General features: G+C 38.1%; 1 protein-coding gene across 1 annotated transcript; it reads right to left on the bottom strand.

The window, feature by feature from the left end:
* Window positions 1-550: 550 nt before the first annotated feature.
* Window positions 551-17,602, bottom strand: acvr1l (activin A receptor, type 1 like). The gene is made up of 11 exons (XM_079819298.1): window positions 17,458-17,602; window positions 16,344-16,419; window positions 15,748-15,827; window positions 13,424-13,675; window positions 12,796-13,010; window positions 7,816-7,915; window positions 7,556-7,702; window positions 7,181-7,456; window positions 6,039-6,236; window positions 5,787-5,917; window positions 551-3,073 (listed from the first exon to the last, which is right to left on the bottom strand). Exons 3-11 carry the CDS (start codon window positions 15,812-15,814, stop codon window positions 2,939-2,941), a joined length of 1,521 nt encoding a protein of 506 aa, XP_079675424.1. The 5' UTR covers window positions 15,815-15,827; window positions 16,344-16,419; window positions 17,458-17,602; the 3' UTR covers window positions 551-2,938.
* Between the last annotated feature and the right edge of the window lie 3 nt (window positions 17,603-17,605).

Raw genomic sequence — 17,605 nt, 5'->3', positions numbered from 1 at the left:
TCAAGATCCATTAATGTACTAAAAACATATTTAAATCAGTCCATGCGAGTACAGTGGTTCAAAATTAATATTATAAAGCGACGAGAATATTTTTTGTGCACCAAAAAAAAAACCCATAACCGACTTCAAAACACGTACTGCTTAGATCATGACGCTTTGGAGCATATCGAATCAGCGAGTCCATTTAGCGGTTCGTCGGAGCGTCAAAGTCACGTGATTTCAGCAGTTTGACACGCGATCCAAATTCGACTCGCTGATTCGATATGCTCCGGCGCTTCATGAAGCAGTGTTTTGAAATCGGTTATCACTATTTACGTAAGTCATTATTTCGTTTTTTGGCGCTTTATACTATTCATATTGAACCACTGTACTCATATGAGCTGATTTTAATATGTTTTTAGTACATTAATGGATCTTGAGAGTGTAAATTTCATTGCTGCCTAATGCCTATGTATAATTTGTATAATTTTTGTTTGATGGTGCAAAAATTATCCCCTTAACCGATGACCTTCTATAAAACGTAGCTGGAGACAAGAATGAAGTCAGCACTGAATTCTTTAAATAAAAGCCCAGCATGAGATTTTATTTCATAACATGTAAATACACCAGATTTGATCTAATTTTCCTCACCAACAAAAAGTTGTTAAATCCATTTAGACAAAATAATATTTTGGTTAACAATGTGTGATGCCTTTTTAGTAGCATAACAACTGAGCATTTCCCCCATCAAACACAAATAAATTCACAAAGCATCTGTCCATTGTGCTAAATGGAGGGGAAAAAAGCATCCCTTTCCAGTTAAACTCCATATCTGGAAGAAAGTAATATAACTACATCTAAGCATATTTCAGAGCCAATTTTTTTAAGACTACTAAAGGGGTCTACAACTGATCTTGCATCTGTGGCAGAGTTGGCATGTACATTCTCATTAGCTTCAGCCGGTTTACTACCATCTATAAAAGCACTGGTTATCAAAGAGAGCCTCCAGACCTCCTGTAAACATCGGCACAGATAAGCAGGTCATTTCCCAGCAGAGTCAGACAATGGGGAACCTTTACTAAGGCTTCATTTAGCTCATCTCCCTGTACAGGATAACTCGAGACAGATGCATGATAATGTGCAAAACGATTCTTAAAACTTACGCTTAAAAAGAAAGCATCATCACAACACCGACAACCTTTTGTTAAGCACAAGGACATGACAAAGAAAAACCATTCCACTGTTGTAACCAATGAAAGGAGCAGATGTTTTTTTAATTCATAACTGTCTTGCATTTTATATTCCAGTAACATCATACATATGGGTTCTTCATTATAACATTCACAGTTCGTAATGCAACAATTCCTGTAATCTAATTCCTAACATCATTCCCCTGTAGAACACAAATATGTAAACGTTCAGCCATTTTTGGGAGCGCAAAAGTGACCAGTGTTGAGCGGTACACAGCCGTCTCATGTAGTGTCATGACAGCGTCGTCAAATTCTTCAAAAACGTCACACGACTTCACTCAACTCAATCCAAAAGCAACGTACACAAACCATTTCGACTTGGGATGTAACGATAAGTGTCTTCCTTTTTAAACCTCATAAATCCTATATTAGAGTGACGCCGCACTTTTAAATAGTCAAAAACGTTTCAAATTTCAAAATCATTCGCATTCTCTCGGTTTATGGCGCATGTTGAAAAGTGTGATACAAAAGTGTCAAAAAAGCGTGAGGATAAACAAATATGCAAATCCGCAAAAATCAGAGTCTGTGAATGACTAGCTCTGTTAGTGTGACGACACGTCAGCTTGAACACTTGTAAGTAGAGTTTTGTACACAACATTAGCAAATAATTCAGGCCTACTGGACAGCGGCTGATTGTCAGTGAAGAAACATCAAGTACGCATGCCGGTGAGGGCAAAGAGAAAGACAAACGGCTACAAAAAAAAGCACTATGATGTGCTACAATGGCTTTTTGTCAGGCAGGCATAGAGGCAACAGGTCAGAAAGGCCTCGTGTCAAAGGAAGCCCTCATGGGGTGCTATGAGCATGACCAGACTGGGAATTAAAGGGATAGTTCTTCATTTCATAATTCTGTCATCGTTTACCCACCCTTATGTCATTACAAACCTATATATTTCTGTCACTTTCAGGGATCCTGACGGTTCCTGCTGGTCACTAAGTAATTCGGCTTTGAAATGACATGAATGATGACATGCGCCTCATTTTTATGTGAACTATGCCTTTAACCGCTGCTTCAAAATCCAAGTCTGATTACTAAACAAGCCTAATTAAAGACAGTCTTGTAGTTCTCTACTGTACATAGCGGCATTTTGTAACCAGAGAGCTTTAGAACACAAGTCTACTGTAGCGAATTCAAAAGCTGACTGACTTTTGCCTAACTTATCTACAAGAATTATTGGGATCTTTTAAAAGCTCAAAAACCATCAGATTTCTAAAAGCAAGTGACGTTACAGCTATAAAGTTCTTCTGGTTGTAATAAGAATCATGCGCACACATATACACACACACATTATGGGTACTGATTGCATTTCAGCGTGTGTATCTGTCCTCTTCAGTTTTCCGAAAAGTACAAATCTTTAAAAGTTTGCCAATGGTTAAATAGACAACGTGATGGTGTAAAAAAAAAAAAAATTCCATGATAGAGGGTTCAATTCACGGCCCGTCAGACCGTGTCCATATTTTGACTATCTCTCCTTTATGTTGCTTCTGGAGGGGAAATAGGAGTCCCACTGGGTTAAGTGGGGGGAAAAAATTATCCATAAAAGAGCAGAATTCTCTATAAAAAGTTTTTTAGGCCAATGGACAGGAAGAACAAAGCGAATAAACAGCATGTTAGGGTTGGGACAGATGCCAGCGCTCGAATCCAATGGTCTGGATACACGCAGTGTCTGTATAACGAGCGGTCAGTAGTTCTGCGGCTCTCCCTCTCCTCAGCAGTCGGTTTTGCCCTTCTCCAGTGAGCTGTGGATTTTATCCAGAGTCTTTTTGATGCGCAGGGCAGTGAGTCGAGCCGATGGGTTCTGGTACCAGCACTCTTTCATCAGCTTCACCAGAGCAGACAGGGTCTGTGATCACACACAAACACACACAGACATAAAACATTAGATCCTCACCATAATCTGAAAACAAATGAGGAAAATCAGACATTTTGTTCCTTTATGAATATGTTTTTCTTAAAGTGATCACAACTACAAATGATTTGTAGTCAGCTAGAGTGATGGAGAGTAGGTCAACCCGGAAGTTAGCATGACCCTGATTCCCTCGACAAAAAGCCAACAGAATCTTTCAGCTGGCTTTTAGATTATTACAGAAAATAAGCTCTGACCAAAAAAAGTTTATGATGATTACGCATTCACAAATGAATAACTTTCATGAATTTAAGCCTAAATACAAATCGCTAGGGCTTCAACATCACCACCAAGCTTTCGACAACTCTTTCAATCTTTATTTAAAATCTAAAAGTTGGAAAGTTAGAATAGTTTGCAAGAGTGTAAACACAATGAGGCTGGAAAATCAGACTAGTGAGTAGATAAGTTTTCCTCTAAAGTGTGATGTTTAAAGGGAAAGTTCACCCAAAAATTACCAAACAGTTGACCGTAGTCATTGACTTCCATAGGAAAAAAAATACAAAGTCAACAGCTACCATCAACTGTCTCGTTACCGACAATCTTTAAAATATCATCTTTTGTGTTCAGAGTAGGGATGTGCAAGACTGGCCTATTAAACGATACTGCTGGTGTTAGTCAACTAGTCGTTTACACCTGTTTTAGCACATTTACTGTTTTGCTTTATATTTTTACAAGGGCTACATTTAAATGACCGTCATGGTAATATTACATCTTGAAATTAATGTATTTTTGGGGAAAAATCTGCAGCAAAACAAAATCATTTTAATTTTACCTCAGGTTTCGCATGCGTTCGTTTTCTCTGTGCCGCTCACGGCTGGTTCAAAGAAATGTCCACTCGGAAGATGAGCAAGGTGAGGGAGGATTTTGAAAGCTTCCGTTTTCTTCTATGTCAATTCAAACTACTAACAATTAAGCTTGTTATACTATCGGTTATGAGGGACAATGTGGTATGAAATATCAGATTAAAGGAGAAAAGTTATGAATGAAACTTACTTTAACACTTGAACAGTTGCTATGTCAACATTCTAACGATAAGAAAATACGGTTAAATAACATAGCTGTCAGTACATGCCAAGCTTTTCTTGCGATTTTGCCGCCTGTCTTGTGTACAGATACTTTTCATACACACAAGCGAGTTTAAAAGGAACACGCCGACTTTTTGGGACTTATTCACCGTATACCCCAGAGTTAGATAAGGCCATACATACCATTCTCATCTCAATGCGTGCCATAACTCTGTCTGACGCACCCACCACTAGCCTAGCTTAGCACAAAGACTGGAGGTAAACGGCTCCAGCTAGCCCACTGCTCAATAAGTGACAAAATAACGCCAACATTTTCCTATTTACATGTTGTGATGTGGGTGCAACCGTGGGTGCAGCGGTGAAGTGATATTACACAGCGCCTGAAAATAGGCTAACTTCCGTCAACATAACCAACGTGACAACCTGCGTGCACAGAGAGCGTGCCGGGGACTATTTTCAGGCACTCTGTAATATCACTGCGCCGCTGCACCCATGGTGCGCCAGCAAAGTTCCTTGATCATTACACAGGAATGAGAGAATAGTTCCTAGCCATATCGGCCTAGAAAATCGCAACTTTTCATTTTCCGTCGGTCTTAGTACACAATGTAACTATACACATCACAACATGTAAATAGGAAAATGTTGGCGTTATTTTGTCACTTATTGAGCAGTAGGCTAGATGGAGCCGTTTACCTCCAGTGCTAAGCTAGGCTAGCGGTGGGTGCATCAGACAGAGTTATGGCACACACGGAGATGAGAATGGTATGTATGGACTTATCTAACTCTGGGGGATACGGTGAATAAGCTAAAGCACCAAAAAGTCTGTTTTAGTTGCCATGGTAACAAACAACAATACCTTAACATGCTGACCTATGTGAACTAACTTTTGTTTGAGGAAATCGGTTTATAATGGGCTATTGGGTTTGAATTTACTGGTCCTGCGCTGCATATTGAGATAAATATGTCTACAATGGCTAACGTTGCTTAAGTGAACGCTCAAGTTTAATAAAATGATCATAGTGCAAGGCAAGCACGTCGCATGTATATGATCTATTTTTTAGCTGCATTCAGTGTGGGATTTGACTATTCATAGATTAAGTGTTCTTTCAAATGGATCGCATACAGCCTGTCTTAGGGGTCAGGTAGACTAGTCGGTTACAAAATTTCCGTTTAAACTTTCATGAAATTAGTCGCTGTGCACATCCCTAGTTCAGCGCAGAAGAAAGAAATTCATACAGGTTTGGAACAACATGAGGGTGAGAAAATGATGGCAGAATTTTCATTTTTGGATGAACTATTCCTTTAATGTCCCCAACAAACTCTGTAGCCCAATTCAGGCACATGTTAGCAACAGTCTATTTCAAGACACATAAAAGCTTTAAAAAATATCAGGAGTGGTGTACTACTGATATATTGTATGCTGTAGAATAAAACAAAATATACTGAGCTTTGTGTAAATCATAGACACACCAAAAACTCATTGACTGTGGGATATTGGAATTGGACGTGTAAAAATGCTAACTCATCTCTGGGTTTAAGTACTCATTTCTGCAGCACTATATGAGTGGACTATTAACATCCACTGGAAAGGTTTCCAGGGACACAGAGGTCTCATCAGTACTTACAGGATCTGAAAACCAGCGGTTAGGAATGAATGGCCTTTGCTGCTCCACACAAACCACTTTCCTCATGTCATCAAAGCTGGGGTCGTTAGGCACCAGGTCATAGAAAGGTGGCTTGTATTCCTCTACGATTCCTACAGGATCACAGTCAATGAAAAAAGTCACTAAGCATAGTTCGGACAACGGTCTGAACTATATTACCCTTAAATAACAACAAAATATAATGAGATATTTCTAAACGTCTAGTGAGCTGACCGTTACTGATGGTTCTGCGAGCGATCTCCCACAGCACCAAACCAAAGGCCCAGATGTCCACCCTCTTATAGGCATCAAAACAGTCTGTCTGAATGGTCTCATCTAAAACCTCCGGTGCCATGTAGCGCTTGGTTCCCACTTTAGGATTATTTCCCACATCCAGCTGATTATCAGACTGCGTGTGTGTTACTGCCAGACCTATAGAAACATACAAGGAAGGAAATGAAGAGTAGAACAAGGAGAGAAGTACATTTGTAAATCATCAGATTTCTATTTCTATTATACATTAAAGTTTAAAAGTTTGTGTTCAGTAAAAAAAAAAGAATAATAATATTATAATATTATATATATAATTTTTTAAATATATTAATACATTAATTCAGCAAGGAGGCATTAAATTGATGACGTTGTAAGAACAGTTAATTTGTAACACAACCTTGGTGACCATAAGAGACTTTTCAAAAACATAAAATCGACCCAAAACTTTTAAATGTTAAAAGTGTACATTTACTTTTTGCTTGTAAGAATGCAAACATATTCAGGAAGCAACTCAAAACCCTGAAAAAAACCTTCATATTAGGCCCCGTTTACTACACCTGGTATTAAGATGCATTTTTGTCAATCCAATCACAAGTGGACGACACTAAATACAGGTGTAAACGGGGTCTAAAACATGTTGAGCTTGTCCACTTTCGACCACTTCCAGAGGTAGTCCAAAACACATTCGACCGGATTGCTTTCATAGTGTGTAGACGCTCATGTGGTCCACTGGTGATTCCCCGGAAGTTCAAGATTTAGCGTGCTCCATTTCAACCTTTCTTGCTCGTTTTGACTACTAAACTATGCCACTCCCACACGCGCAAAGTAGCCGGAGCAACCGAAATTACGAGAAATGACGAGACACGCACGGACGAGTGGCATAAGTACACAATTTCCCACGAAAACCATATATAAACACTTATCATAGGCTCACAATAGTGTATCAGGGTAAAACAACTTTTGGAAGAAGGACTGATGTATTGAAAGTCATTACATTATGCAGAAAAATTATTTAAAAAAAAAAATCATAAACAATATTTATTACTTAAACAGGGTCAAATTTGATGTAACAAAAAAATTTCTCAGAGCACGGCAAAAATTACCCAGGTCAGCGATGCAGCACTGCAGATCTTTCTTCACCAGGATGTTCTTGCTCTTCAGGTCTCTGTGAGCGATGGCCGGTTTGCCTTCAGTGCCAAAAATCTCCGTGTGCAGGTGCACCAGCCCGCTGGCTACCGACGCCGCCATGTGCAGTCCATCTGCCATCTCCACGGCAACACGCTGCAGGTAGTCATAGAGAGAGCCATTCTCGTGATAGTGTGTGATGAGCCACAGCTGAGTGCTAGAGTTTCGGGAGGTCATGTCAGAAGCCATGAATCCTGCAAAGAAAAGAGTTTAAAATAACATTAGCCACAATGCTTTGAACTACTTAAGAAAAGATGCTATTCCTTCTTTGAGTCAGGAAAAATATGTCTCACCTAATATATTTTCATGTCGTAGTAGAACAGTATTGTATATTTCTGTCTCTCTAAACCATGACTTCTCATCTCTGGAGGAGAAGATTTTCACCGCTACATTCTCCCCTTGCCACTGACCTCTCCACACTTCACCATACCGTCCCTTGCCTGAGAACATAGAACACATAGAAATCATATCACATACATCACGCCCCCAATTTAGGGCACATTTTTCTAGAAAGAGATTACATAAATGTGTAATCTATTGTAAAGGCCCTTACCAACACATTCTAACAGGCTGATCTGCCGTGCAACCGTCCTCTGCACCAGGAAGGGCAGTCCTGAACCACTGCCTGATGTGCAAGAATGATCCATAAGGTCCTAGAAAACAACACAAGACTGATGAGTCAACATCTTACGTTGAAGAATGAATACAGAACAACTTAAACTAAACCACTGCAACATACGCTAATATTCAAACGCTTGGGGTCAGTATGATTTTTTGTTTATGAAAGAAATGTATGCTTTTATTTAGCAATGCCCCATTAAATTGATCAAAAGTGACAGTGTAGACTTTTGCATTGTTACAAAAACATTTATATTTCAAATAAATGCAGTTCTTTTGAACGTTTTTAACATTGCTATTAATAAGAAAATGTTTCTTAAGCATCAAATCAGCATAATAGAATGATTTCTGAAGGATCATTTGACATTAGCTATGTTTCCATCCACCTATTTATGCACATTTTGGGTTAGCATCAAAAAACGCTGGATGCAAACGCATAATAAATTCTAAAAATGAGCATAAACTTGTGCACTCGTTTGAGTCGGATAAATTTGTCTGATAAACTAAGATAAAACGCATAAACTACGATGGAATCAATTCTTCAATGTGCATTAAAAATAAACTCATGTGACTGCGCGAAGGCAGAGCCGGCCCAAGACATAAGCGAAACTAAGCGTCTGCTTAGGGCCACCAGGGGGCCCCCAAGAGCAGATTAAATGACTTTTTGCTGCATGTTATATTTTATTTTATGGTGATTGAAATCGCGAAATGGCCTTAAACAATTACTAAATAAATTGCAAAAGTTTTCTAATATATGCACGGATTGATTCTGACGGCACTGCACAAGCTTGCGGCACCATCGGCCGGACAGTATTCGCTCGTTAGCCAGGTTTCAGAGTCCAAAGTGCGAGAACAATCGGCGCTAAAACGTACTCATCAGTTGCCCGGTAACCTTTTTATGAATGGATGGATTTGAGAATTTCTTGTCTGACGTGCAGTTTTCTCAGTAAATGTTTTCCTGTTTTCCTATATCGTCCACATGGAATTATAAGTTGTGTAGCCTACATTTTGGAAGTTTTTATTTAGAAAATAAAAAGGTTCTTTCTACACAGTCGAATGGAATGCAATAAATAAAATTTGATGTCCGCCAAAATAAAAGCTCTGTTTAATGTTTGAAAGAAATCACCATTTCTTGTTTTTAAAAGAAGTCTTTTAAAGACTTCTTTAAAATTCAGAATAGTTTCCTGTGATCAAAGCTGAATTTATCATCATTACTCCAGTCTTCAGTGTCACACGATCCTTCACAAATCATTCTAATATGATGATTTGATGCTCAACAAACATTTATGATTATCAGTATTGAAAACAGTTGTGAACAATGTTTTTAGGATTTTTGAAAGCTTTCTATTTCAGAGAAATGCTGTTCTTTTGAACCTTCTATTCATCAAAGAATCCTGGGGAAAAGAGCATATTCAGCATAAGAGACTAGGCTACTTAAAAAAAAAATTATAATAATCAGGGCTCGACATTAACGCTTGTCCGGGACAAGTAGATTTTTTGAAGGGGCAAGTGAAAAACTATTTTACTTGCCCGACGGACAAGTAGCCTGGTTAAAACGTCAAAACAAAAAATAACTAGGGAATCACCAAAGTGCAATAATGATTCTGCATCAGTCAGTGTAAGTGGAGATCGATAGTGGATAATAATATAAAACGAACTGACGTTAACAAGGTTGAGCTGTTGACGCTCGCGCAGCCTCTCGAGGAGAAAATCGAAAACAAATGAGTGCCGCTCATACAGAGAAACTCAGTTAACATACACAGTTAAAATTGTGCAGTTTTTATATTTATAACATATGATACAGTTAAGCAACATTACACTAACAAGAGTGTTGTTTTCCTGAATACCATCACGACTGAAAATGACACTGATTTCATACGCCAGTTCCTCCATAAACAATTTAACATTAAGTCACTTACATTTTAGAAGCAATATGGACTGTTTTTGTTCTATTTCAGCAGCGAAAATAGTTTCAAACAAATATCACAGCAGAACCGTAACGCATCTCACAGCAACAGTGTGTGTTAGTAAATGATTCAGCGTTTTAATGAATCGGTTGAATCAAAGATTCAATGGCCTATTCGTAAACGACCGCCAAATTCTTGAATGATTCAGCCGTTTCACTGAATCGACTCAATGACTCGCTCATTAAGACGGTCACCTGCCGCCACCTACTGGTGGTTTAGTTTCATCTTTCCAACATTTCTTATTTGTATATACAAAAATATTTAAAATGATCTCATAACATTATTTAATGCAGTTGTAATTTTTCAGTGTAAATGATTTTTTTTTTATTGGTAACAGCCTAGTGTCTTATTCTAATTTAATTTATTGATCAAATTTAAGAATATAAAAGGAAAGCCGAAGCATACCCTATATTTAATAAGATTAAGGAAAAATGCCCTTTATAAAAAGGTATAAATATGACAAATATGCATATTTAAATATGTCAAAGCTGATTGAACACTGGTGAGAATATTGCTTCAGTATAGATTATATTTACAAAAAAAATCCGGACAAGCAAATGTTTTACTCGGACAAGTGAATGACAGATTTACTTGTCCGAAGGACAAGCGTGTGAACAGGCTTAATGTCGAGCCCTGATAATAATAATTAAAAATATATCCCAGTCTGAACTGTAGTACTGTAAGGCTTTGAATTAGGGCTGGGCAATTTTTTTTTTCGATTAATCGTTTTTTAAAATGTGGTCGATTCAAAATCGATTCTGAAAGGCCAAGAATCGGTTGTTTTTTCATATTTATTTCGTAAAATTTTAACATAAAATTAATGTAAATCTAATTACCAGTCTTCTCCACTAGATGTCACCCTCTTATTGGCCTTGCGCAATGTTACAAAGGAGCGAGAGGCGCGCTTGTCATTCCTTCATTCAGTGCTTAAATGGCGCCTCACAAATGATAGATCAACAGTCAATAGACAGCGGAGGACCAATAATTCAAACCTTATAGCTTAGCCTATATTATAAACAGATTTCCTCAAATAAAAGTTAGTCCACATAAGTCAGCACGTTAAGGTATTGTTAATTACCATGGCAAGTTCTTGTGTCCAGGAACGCGCTTCTCGTGTATGAAAAGTAACGAGTGGTGCAGAGGGAGGCTCGTCTCATCCCCTGGCGGAGAGATGACCGAGCGGCGCGCCCCGCAAAGATAGCACCCATTCCCGGTTACAACCTCGATCCTCGAAAGGCCTCATCAGGCACTACGATCGACCCGAATTACAGACGGTTTCGCTGGCACGTTTCCGAGATATAGCCGGTTAAAATTTCAACTGGTCTCGTTCAATCCGCCCCGGGGGTTTCCAGTCGATCCTGCCCGGTATCGCATATATACTTGTTGCAAAGATAAAATCGAATGGCAATCGCATCTAAGGAAGGCACGCAAATAACAGAGATAGTGACGAAATAAAATGCATCATCCGGGGCACGAATCAAAGCACAGACGCCCCTGGAGGAAAAAGCCTTCATAAAAACGGACAGAGTCTGAATGGCGGTCGGCTAAATCGCAAGAAAAGCTCGTCCTTTACTGAAAATTGCTAAAAATCATCCAATATCCTTTTCATGTTTTAGAATAAATGTATCAAAATATCCATAAAAACACAATTGTATTGTATTTAACATAATTGTATGCATTTGAAATATAGAGATGGGTTCTGTTTTAATGTACACAAGTGTACCTAAAATTAAAAAAAGAGTTTAATATACAGGTTTGTGTCTCTTAATTTCTTTTTAATTACCCACTTGTAAACTTGTTCACTGTTCTTTTTTATAAATATAGTATTTGTATTAAATCTATATTAATTGAGTTGAATCAAGAATCAAAATTGAATCGAGAATCGAAAATCGAATCATCTGAATATAATCTGATACCCAGCCCTACTTTGAATATTGACACCTGACCCCTCTTGTGGGTTTGCTACTGTTACAATTAAAAACCATATAAGGGTAAAAGCATGACAGCCAGACATGATGTAAGCAACACAGCTACAACTACTAACATTGATACTGGGTGTGCAAATTATCAAGAATTGACAATAGTCAATCGTATTGGTGGCACAGAGGGGCCTCCCAAATAAAATTCTGGGCCCCATAAGAGTTTGGGCCGGCACTGGCGATGGGACCATATAACTGGACCAACCAGTGGGCCGAACTTGTTGCAATGCATCTGAATTGCTGTTGTTCTGAAATGCCTGAGCAAAGTCTGTCGCCAAAGTGCTTTGGTATAATTACCTCCCAGAACTCCCTTACGCGACTACATTTCCAAACAGCAGGCATTTTCGTCAGTGCACTCTGAGATGCAAGTAATTTATTACATATGAAAATTATTGTCCTTGAGCAAGGCACTTTACTCCACGTTGCTCCAGGGGGATTGTCCCTGTAATAAGTGCACTGTAAGTCGCTTTGGATAAAAGCGTCTGCCAAATGCATAAATAAAAATAAACAGTGGCTTCTCCTACTTTTCTTAGTTATATTTAGTGGATTTTATCAGGAAGTGGCGATTTTGTTTTCTTCGACTTCGGTTTTATTCCCTAATGTTTTATGCGATATTCCAATTTTGCTCATAAGTTAAATTAGCAACTTTGGATGGAAACATAGCTAATGCAAACTGTGATGATGCCAAAAATTGGCATCTTGCCATCTCAGGAATAAATTTGATCAAAATAGAAAACTTTTAAATTGTAATACTATTTCACAATATTACTGTTTTGACTGGTTTAATCAAATAAATGCAGCATTGGAGAGCATAAAAATCCAACCCCAAACTTTTGAACGAGTGAATATCAAGGGATTCAGGAGTGAAGTTTCCCCATTACAATTATTCATTTCTTCCATACAAGACCTGATATTTGTAATATACAATATACATTTCAGAAACAGTTGTAGTGTATAATATTATAATACCGCAAGCGTGCTGTCTCCGACATTAGACGCAATAAGCCCGTCGATGGCCCCCTGCTCAGTGTCAAACTCATGCAGTCTTTCCAGACGCCCGTGATGGAGTCTACGGCACACCAGCAAAGCCAGCACAGACAGCAAACCCAGAACCACAAACGGCCCCAACACAAAAAGAACCAACATCTCCACACGGTACTGCACAGCCTTTTCTGATTCTGGACCTTTTCAGAAACAAACAAATATATTCACCTTATATATATATATATATATATATAAAAATGTATTCAATTAAAAATAATAAATATATAAAAATCATAGAATAATAACTAGGCTCCAAGATTGGTATATATGGACCAATCTCTGAGCCCAATTATTATTTATTCTATGATAAGTTACAAATAATATTATTTCTAACAAATACATTCATTTAACAAATCATTTTATTTATTATTTAATTTCATGGTAGTGAAATTGTTCACAGGGCAGGTAGAAAACTGAACTTTTGCCAGTAAAATTCTTACTCTTGATCCCTGTTCACACAACAATACCACAGGAAAACTGGTATTCAAATCTCTTACAGGTTGTAGATTAAAAATCTTGTTTCTCAAAAATTTTAAGGAATTAATTAACTTACTTGTCAGCAGTCGTTGAAGAAGAGTCTCTTTTGAGACGTTGGCATTGCACATGTAATCGGAGCAGCATTTTACGACGTAACTAGCAGAGGGTGTTGTGGAGCAGATCATGCTCTTGCTCTCTGGCCCAACCAGGCAGCCCCGTTTGAACGTCGTCACATCGTTGCTAATGATAACAGAGGTGTAACACTGGTCTCCGGTACACAGTTGTTCATTACAGTCACTGCCGACACACATGCAGTCAATGGAGACATCTGGAGAGAGACAGAAAACAGAAAGTGAGGTAGTTAAATCAAATGAATGAAAAATGGACCCAGTCTCTAGCCATCTGTCAGTTGTCACCAGCTGCAAAAACTCTGGGAACAATGAAATTAATTAAGGGAGAGCAGCATGACGCCAGTCCTCACAGACGAGACTCTCTCCGCCTGATAACTGAGACTGTTTTCTTCCCTTTTCCTTGCCTTCATTTCCTGTGACACTGAACTGTCGACTTTACAAATTGACTACACAGGATAAAGGCCAGAGAGCATCAGTGACACAGATCAATTAACCCAGCATTCATGTTTTATGCCCTTCGTAAGACACGCTAGTGGAGCCTGAGAAGAGAGGACACTGACACCTAATGAAAGTACAACTACTATTTGGTACACCATTCCTGCAGTGTTGTGGCTGAAAGCTTCACTATGAATTATTGGTGGTTAGTTCACATTTGTGCACATGAATGGCGAAAGTTGGTTGACATTGCCAGCTCCATGCATTAAAGGGATAATTAATCCAAAATAAAAGTTCCATCATCAGTTACACACCCTCATCTTGCTCCAAACCTGTATGACTTTTGTTCTTTTGCAGAACACTTTTTTTTTTGAAGAATGGTGGTAACTAAACATCCCAATTCGCATACTATCCATCCTAGATAGTATTTGAAATTAAAATTAGCATGTCGCAAATCGTAGTATGTTGAAATGAGTATTCCGAAGATACCGGGATGGTCTACTTTTTCGCGGTTAGAATCTGAAGTGCAGATCGATGCACATTTTAACGGCTAAATACAAATAAAAAGTGTTAAAAAAACCAACTTACAAACATGCCGGATGTGCGAGTTTGCTGGTTAAGTAGAGAGGTTTAGATAAAGGGGTTTAAGTGATTCATTATCAATATCTAACCTGATGAAAAGATATGTATTCATTGTCATCCACATTATATTTAATCAGAAACAGCATTGTGAACTTTTGTAATGATACGTTTAATCATTGACTTTTGAATGCATCATTATGCAAATTGCAAACACATTAAAGTCTCCGCATGAAAGACCCACACGACTGGCAGATCAACATGCTACTATATTTCTCTCCGGAATGGTAGGAAATTAAATGAAATTGAATGGGGAAGATTTTAACTGTGACAAGATGATTGACGGCAGTTTAATCGGTGACAGGACACACGCAACTAAGCAACAGAGCTGTCCGTTAAAGACAGTTATGGTGCAGCAGTATGTCCCAAAGCTTGGCTAATCTGCTACACAGAAGTCTCTTCTTCACACAAAGAGTACATACTTTTAAGGTGTAGTATAAGTAGGTGATTTGGGATGCAGAAGAAAACATTTCTCAAAATATTATTTTATGTTCCATAGAAGGAGGAAAGTCATATGTTTTTGAATGACATTAGGGTGAGCGATGATGACATTTTTCATTTTTGGGTCAGCTATCCCTTTAAAGTAAATTAATTTACAGGTTTCCAGTCTGCTACTTTAGAGAACCAACTGGTTGCCACAGTTTGTGTACTAAAACTACTAAATAGTAAGTACAAAAAAAAATAACATAAGAGTGTAGTTTCAAACATTTAGTAGCACTTAACATAATGACATGATAATATAACCTAGTTTGGAGGTCCGAAAGATTTTTTTAAAAATTTATTCCTGTGGTGAAGCCGAATTTTCATCAGCCAATTTCTTATTATCACAGTTGAAAACGGTTGTGCCCCTTCATATATTTGTGAAAAGTTCAAAAGAACAGCATTTATTTGAAATAGAAACATTTGGCAACATTACAAAATGTCTTTACTGACACATTGGATCAATTTCATGTTTCCTTGCAGAGGAAAAAAAAATCTCAACATTTTGAATGGTTGTGTATGATATGATACGCATCTGTATGATCGGTTTGTTCACAGAGATAGCAATTAAAATGTACCCACCACTAAACATCACATAAAATAAATACATAATAATTATTAATATTTTCAAAAGATAATTTTTGTTATTATTATATTATTGATAATATTTGATAAAAGAAAAAAAGCTCAGGATTTATGTTTGCCAGGTATTTACCTTTAGCTGATGTCCGTAAGAATTGAAGCAGGAAAAGGACGATGATTCGGGTACTGCAATGCCCCATTTGGTTCACTGCACTGAAAGGAAAGCGAGATGTTACAAAATGCACATTTAAACCAAGATACACCACACACCTGTCTAGTTTAAATAAAAGTTCTACAAAAGAGTGGGCCAGAATCAATCACCAATTTAAAAAACACACACACAAAGATGACGACTTAATTACATTTTTAAAGAGTGCAGCTGTGCTCTGCCTCTCACTTCTGCACACGGTGTGTATGTGTGTGTGTGTGTACAGACAGGGGGCTGTCTCCATGCCAACCGAGGAGCGAGAGATACCCATTATGGAGCAACATCAAAGACAGTGGAGGAGCACTTTAGGAGAGGCAGAAAGGAACAAGCATTTTGGGGGTGTAGGACTCACCGTTACGGTGAAATAATCAAGGACACAATTCATGGAGTCATAATGACTATGACTAATTAGACTTTGTAGTCCTTGTAGCATCATTTTATCTAATGCCTCTAATACAACTCCAAGTTATTAAAAATGACCAAAATGCAATTTTACACAAGTGTGACAAGGACAGGCTTACTTGTACAACTCCTCAGGTGACTCTCGGCACTGCCTTTCAGTATGCGCACAGCCAGACTCTGTCTTCCCATTGGATCCTAAAAAGAAGATGAAAACCAAAGCAGCATGTTAAACACAGCAGTGCATTTCTCATGGTCGTTTCTTCAGGATGGAGTGAGTGACAGGATAAGAGGGTGCCCGGGAGTCTCTCTGCACACTGATAGTAAAAGAGCTGATTCCCTTCTGCTGCTACCCATATTAACAAAGTAATGGTTTTAGAAAGAAATAGGATCCTAAAATGCTTCTGTTTTGCATTTTTCTGATGTAATAGAATAGTGTTTTTGCATTAAAACATAATATAAGCATGGCAATTCGAGTGGAAACGCAAATTAATTAACGAATTAACAGAACATCTTTTGCTTTAATGACAGCAGTATCTTGTGCTAGTGCTTCAATGGAAGAAACAACATCCGACATGACAGATGTACACTTTCTTACATTAAGTGACGAATCTGTAAAAAGAAAATCACTTTTTTCAAAAGCTTTCACAATATTGTTTCAAGCTTTCCATTATATTCGGAATTTCGTTCAAAGGGGATCATATTCCATATTAAAACACACGTTACATTATTTTATATGACGTCATTTAAACATACAGTGATTTCCCAGATTTCAGTGATCGTGGTCGCTTTTCAGTAAAGACCAGAGCGAGCCTTTATTGTCACGATCTAAAAGAGTCTTACAGGCAACAAAACAATCCAGACGACCGACATATAATGGTATTACACGCATAATTCTAAATGAAATATTTGAAACAAGCAGATTATTTACATGAGACTTCTGTGTCACGAAGGTGGGCGACAATCACATTTACAAGTCGCTACATTATTATCAGAGATCTCCTACAGCAACGACCCAAGCACAAAACAACGCAAAACGTCAACCAAAATGATAAAATAACTCGCAAAAACCGAGGCTATTCGCATATCGTGACAACGGCTGTATTATTACTAACGTATATATATCTAACAATCGGCCTGTTTGCAGCAGTTGTGCTAACTGTGCTAACAACGACCATTATTTACTCGCTGCGTTTATTTCCAACAATTGAAAGTGACATTGAAGATCGCGTTTACCTTTAGCTGCAATGCAGATTCATGTTTGTGTTAATGTTCCGTGTTTTACTGTTTTATTCGAAGTCGTGTTTTACGCGCAGACAGACTGTCTGCCGCCACCCAGAGAGACTGAAAAGACTGCGCCGTGACGTCACCATAAACAACCGAC

The sequence above is a fragment of the Gobio gobio genome, assembly GCF_949357685.1.
Source record: "Gobio gobio genome assembly, chromosome: 6".
NCBI classification, from domain to species: domain Eukaryota; kingdom Metazoa; phylum Chordata; class Actinopteri; order Cypriniformes; family Gobionidae; genus Gobio; species Gobio gobio.
The sequence above is the reverse complement of the archived record's forward strand: the minus strand, read 5'-3'. Positions and strand labels throughout refer to the sequence as shown.